This window comes from Engraulis encrasicolus, chromosome 7 (genome assembly GCF_034702125.1).
Source record: "Engraulis encrasicolus isolate BLACKSEA-1 chromosome 7, IST_EnEncr_1.0, whole genome shotgun sequence".
Taxonomy (NCBI): domain Eukaryota; kingdom Metazoa; phylum Chordata; class Actinopteri; order Clupeiformes; family Engraulidae; genus Engraulis; species Engraulis encrasicolus.
The window spans coordinates 10,321,708-10,327,707 of NC_085863.1; the positions used below are offsets into that span (position 1 = coordinate 10,321,708).

At 43.4% G+C, this 6,000-nt stretch overlaps 2 protein-coding genes across 9 annotated transcripts in view; both read left to right on the forward strand.

Annotated features, from left to right (window-relative positions):
* Window positions 1-6,000, forward strand: part of LOC134452453 (protocadherin beta-16-like) — a 239,861-nt gene that overhangs the window by 61,929 nt on the left and 171,932 nt on the right. The window lies entirely within an intron of this gene.
* Window positions 1,093-4,839, forward strand: LOC134452458 (protocadherin gamma-A11-like). Its single transcript, XM_063202861.1, has one exon. The coding sequence runs from the start codon at window positions 2,198-2,200 to the stop codon at window positions 4,637-4,639; it is 2,442 nt and encodes an 813-aa protein (XP_063058931.1). The 5' UTR covers window positions 1,093-2,197; the 3' UTR covers window positions 4,640-4,839.

The following is a 6,000-nucleotide window of genomic DNA, read 5'->3' on the forward strand; positions in this document are numbered from 1 at the left end:
TTGGGAGTTGTATAAAAGGGATTACACCATGTGGAACATTACTGGCAGTGGTGCACTGCACACCGAATTGGCTTGAATATATTGGAAATATTTGAGATTTTCAATGTGACTTCAATAAGAATGTAGTACACTGTCTTGCATTTTACTACCTCTCTGTTCCCAATGTCTGGTGTGTGGGTGTGTGTGTGTGTGCGTGCAAAATTGTGTGTGAGTGCGCATGCGTGTTTGGCAGAGAGAGAGAGAGAGAGAGAGAGAGAGCAGGATAGGACATACTTGAGTCGCCCTCTGCTGACAAGATTTAGAATTTGTAGACATTTTTTGATGCAGAATTATTATGGGCCTATTTCAATATCTAACCTCCTGTGCTCTTCTTTTGATTGTGGCCTCGTGATTGTGGCCTCATGATTGACAACAAGTTTTATTCAATATTTCATAAAAAACATTTCACAAATCATTTTCACATTTGTAGTTGGGGCGTTGGATAGGGAAATGTCCCCCAAAAGCGGGGGAACTTGGTGGCGGTGCATCAGAAATGCTCGAGGCCACAGGCAAAAGTAGAGGATGGGAGATTAGATATTTATATGGACCTGCTGTTTCAAGTTTTCATATTTTAAGAAAAGAAAGTTCTAGCCATGATGAGGCACTCCTTTTGACATCATATTAAAAACATAACCTCCAAATGCAATATAAATAATACAATATTTAATTTGAAGTACCATGCATATCTCAAAATCACGCTGATATCTGTTGCCTTGCCTACTGACAGAAGCTTTGTCACATCTGTTGAAATAGACACAGGCAGTTTAAGCCCCAAGTCCAAAAGGTCATGGCTTTTTAGATTTGGGTCAGTATGTCATGAGGTTATAGCCATTTTCAGCCAAGCACATTGAATGATGACTTGGTATGACAATATGCTGTTTACCTGTATTGATAGTTTTTTAAAAAAATTATATATATATATTTTTTGCCTACTGTTGTCGTATAGCAAGTCGTGCAGTATTTGACTTGTGGAAATGGTAGGTCATCCATTGTATTTACATTGTTACATTGTGTTCAAAATCTTGAATTCTGTACTCAGTTTGTACACACACACACACACACACACACACACCTTCAGTCAAACGACAATTTTCTAATATGGGAACATATTAGACAAGAAAGCTTTTTGAATTTTGAATCTTAGTCAGCTGAGTCCTGGTTGTAAAGCCCCATGTAGAGTCTGAATGTAGAATTCCATTTCCATCACGTCTGCCTGTGTAGTATTTTGACGTCACAAAGAGGCGTAACACGTAACAAAGAGGCTAGAATCACACTTCAGAGCAAACATTTTTGCAGCATTCCAATCTTGCGAGCGTGAGGCTGCAACATGCCACCGACACAGTGATGCAACTTTGAGAGGTTGGTGCCTTCATGTATCAAAGAAGTTCATTGTTTTCAGCAGGCCAGATAAGTACTTGCTGACTTTATTGGCAGTCAAACATTACGTTTTACTACCATTAATCAACGGGGAAAGATGTTTGCACCTCGCTGTGATATGGTGACCTCTTTCCCCTATTGGCGCTATCCGTGGTGCTGAAATGGAAAGCTGCACACAAATGCACGTTAACGCAACAGCTGATAACTAAACGTCATTGGTGGCAGTGCAGTTTCTTTTTTTTAATTTTAAGGTGAACAATATGTTGCATGGCCTGAACTGAGCAATGTTGAGGCTTGGTCTCTTGGGGACGCTATTGGTCGGCAGTGTATTTATTTTCCATACTCCTCTATATGATGTACCATTAGCCCATGTCATCCCACATTGACAGAAGGACTCGACAGTAATCATTTGACATTTTCCTGGGTGTTGGCACTAATCTGTGTTACCGACAGAATAATGTATTACCAAATTTCACCTCCAAGCTGCAAAACACCCTTAGTTGCACGTACTGGACTCTAAGTGCCGCTGTTGGCTAACTAACCCAGCGCTGTAGTGTCACGCTGTGGTAGACCTCCCATCCCTTTGCCTCTCCCCATCCTGTTTGGTATCCTCCGTCAATTGCTGGATTTTTTTTTCCTTTTTCAGAGGCAGGCGCAGACGTTCACCGTTACGCGAGGAATATTTTTTTTTCTTAAGCATCGTTTCATTTAAAGCTTTGAATCAGTATTGGATACACATGGTTGTTTTTATTCATTCCTATTCCGGGGTGAAATCTGAACAATGCCGATGAAGCAGGTCGAATGGAAATATGGACTCGGGTGTAGGATGGTGAAGCAGGCCTTTGTTGTCTTTCTCCTTTTCGGGGTTGCTGTTGGACAAATACGCTACTCGATTCCCGAAGAGATGAGAAAGGGCTCTTTGGTTGGAAATATCGCCCAGGATCTAGGGCTCGATCCGACGCGCATGAAGAAAGGTGGAGCTCGCATCGTAAGTGATGAAAGCGGCGATTTTATCGAGTTGAATTTAGACAAAGGCACACTGGTTGTGAAGGATAGGATAGACAGGGAGCAGCTCTGCGGGCAGACGTCGCCTTGCAGCTTGAGTTTCGAATTGATATTGTTGAATCCAATGCAGTTGCACAGCGTTATTGTTGAAATACTCGACGTCAATGACAATTCGCCGGCATTTAAAGCAAATGAAATACAACTGGAAATCCTCGAGTCAGCTTTGCCAGGTACAAGAATATTGCAAGAAAGTGCCACGGATGCTGATGTGGGGGTTAACGCATTACAGGGGTACACACTTACCCCCACAGGGATTTTTAACATTAAAACGCAGACGAGTCTAAGTGGAGGCAAATATGTAGAGGTGTTTCTAAATGCCGCGTTAGACAGAGAAAAGGAGGACACCTTAATTCTCACTCTCACTGCTCTAGACGGCGGTAATCCGCAGAAATCAGGCTCCATGAAAATCACCATTTTAGTGCTGGATACCAACGACAATGTGCCTGTTTTCACACAGTCAATGTACAAAGCTGAAGTAGTAGAAAATGCCGTCCGTGGTACTTCTGTAACGACAGTGAGCGCTAGTGATGCTGATGAGGGGTCCTATGGTCTAGTAAGCTACCACTTCCCCCATCTGTTTGACGAGAAGGATGAACCATTTACCATAGATGAGCACACTGGCGTCATTACCGTAGCTGGAGATATAGATTATGAGAAAAACCGAAATTACGAGTTGACAATCCAGGCTAAAGATCAGGGTGGACACATGGATTCCACTAAAGTGATCATAGATGTTATAGACGTGAATGATAATGAGCCAGTGATCACTCTGACGTCATTTTCCAGTCCAGTGTCAGAGGACTCCCCCAGTGGTACAACTGTAGCTATTATCAATGTCAAAGACCTGGACTCTGGCATTAATGGTAAAGTGGACTGCTCTATAAACAAAAATATCCCGTTCAGTATTCAATCGTCGCTGAAAAATTACTACACGCTATTAACAGATGGACACTTAGACAGAGAAAAGAACTCGGAATACAATATTACTTTTACTGCCGTGGATAAGGGAGAGCCCCATTTAGCTTCGAACAAAACCATCAATATAAAGGTATCCGACGTAAATGACAATGCACCCGTTTTCGCACAGTCGTCATACTCTGCCAGCATTAAGGAAAATAACCCTGCGGGAATGTCGTTTTTCTCTGTATCAGCGCGTGATGATGATTGGAATCAAAACGCACGCATATCGTACTTTCTAATCGACTCGGAGTTCAATGGCAATCCGATTTCATCTTATATATCTGTGAATGCAGACAGCGGTGTGCTCCACGCTGTCCGTGCGTTTGATTATGAGCAAACTAAATCATTCAAGGTGCACATCAAAGCACAAGATGGCGGATCCCCACCATTGGCCAGTAATACAACACTTCAAATAGCTGTGCTGGATGAAAATGACAACGCACCACAGGTGCTTTACCCCGTGCAGACCAGTAGCTCTATGGTAGCTGAGATTGTGCCTCGGTCAGCTGATATCGGCTATCTGGTCACTAAAGTGGTGGCTGTAGATGTGGACTCTGGACAGAATGCCTGGCTCTCATATAAACTACAGAAAGCTGCAGACAGGCCGCTGTTTGAAGTGGGCGCACAGAATGGAGAGATCAGAACTGTGCGGCAGGTGACTGATAAAGATGCTGTGAAACAGAAACTCACTGTTATAGTGGAGGACAACGGACAGCCCTCTCGCTCTGCTACAGTCACTGTGAACGTGGCAGTGGCGGACAGCTTCCCTGAAGTGCTCTCGGAATTCACCGAGTTTACGCACGACAAGGATTACAATAACAACTTGACTTTCTTTTTGTTGTTGGCTCTCATCGTAGTGTCAATACTTTTTATTTTCTCTGTCATTGCGATTATATCTGTTAAAATCTACAGATGGAGACAGAGGAAGTTGTTTTATAAATCAGCCAATAATCTCCCCGTCATCCCTTACTATCCAACAATGTACTCTGATGGAACTTTGCACCATACCTACAATTATGAAATGTGCGGGACAACTGATTCTAGAATGACTGACGTAAAGCCCATGAGACCATACAGTCAGAGCACGCTGGTGAGCCTGAGTCGACCTGGGACAGTTCAGAGGCAACAGAAGCAACAGCAGGCTGCAGATGCTGACGATATCTCCCCGGAGGTGAGATTTGAATATTTTAAATATTAATAATTAGAGACTAGTTAAGTATGCCTATATCAATGATATTCCCTTATTTGTGTTTGTCTTCAATGGGTTTTCAACACTGGACAGCAACGTGCCTATTTTATAGTTTGTCTTTTGGACTGCAGTGCGTTTTATTTATCATAGGCAACCAACGTTTCCTTCTGAACTAAATGGCGATTGCATAACAGCATGCAGGTGTGTGCCATAACTACAGCATATGTTATAATTTAGGTCGTATTGACGCCGACAATGTGATTTTCAGCACCGGACTCACTTCGAACCTGGGCTTGGAGCCAGCTTGGGGTTTTCTTCAAATGGCAAAAAAAATCATCTTTCTTTCTTTCTTTCTTTCTTTCTTTCTTTCTTTCTTTCTTTCTTTCTTTCTTTCTTTCTTTCTTTCACTTGTATGTGGAGTGAGTGGTGATCTGACACGTTTTCTGTTTAATAGCTACTCTTCAGCGATTGGTTGCAAACTCTGTATCTGCTTAGCGTTTTTGGAGGATAAAATAGTTCAGCACCACATGCAGTGGACAGCTCCGGGGTTATGTCGTGTCTGAAATTGTCATATTTGTTGGACTACGTGTATCATTGATGTGCCCTCCTCCTCCTCCTCCTCTCTCTCTCTCTCTCTCTCTCTCTCTCTCTCTCTCTCTCTCACACACACACACCCACAATCACTGTCCCCCGCACACACACACCCACAATCACTGTCCCCCGCACACACACCTGTCAGTCTCTCTCTCTCGCTCTCTCTCTCTCTCTCTCTCTCTCTCTCTCTCTCTCTCTCTCTCTCTCTCTCTCTCTCTCTCTCTCTCTCTCTCTCACACACACACACACACACACACACACATCACACACACACTCTCTCTCTCTCTCTCTCTCTCTCTCTCTCTCTCTCTCTCTCTCTCTCTCTCTCTCTCTCTCTCTCTCACTCACTCACTCACTCACTCACTCACACACACACACACAACCTCACGCACGCACGCAGGAACGCACACTCTCTCTTCCTCCCCTTGCCTATCTGTTATACATCCATGTTGTCACTGAGGGCCGCTGTTGGGCTACGAAAAAACGACTGAGGTGAAATTATAAAACCTCCTCCTAACGTGTAATCATCAGAGAAAGGGAGAGAGCAAGTGGCACAAGGCGAGTGCAGTCCCTGTTGTTTTAGCCTTTAGTAGAACATTATCTGATATTCTACACACGGTGTACATTTCCACTCGTCTTTGACGCCTTGTAGTCCTATACTGATCTTGTTTTTCTGTGAAGAGGAACAAATAGATAATGCAACTAGCTAAGGCAAGACCGAGGAGTCCAAAATGGATGACGGCGATGGTGATGAGCTTCGTGCTTGTTCTCGATTG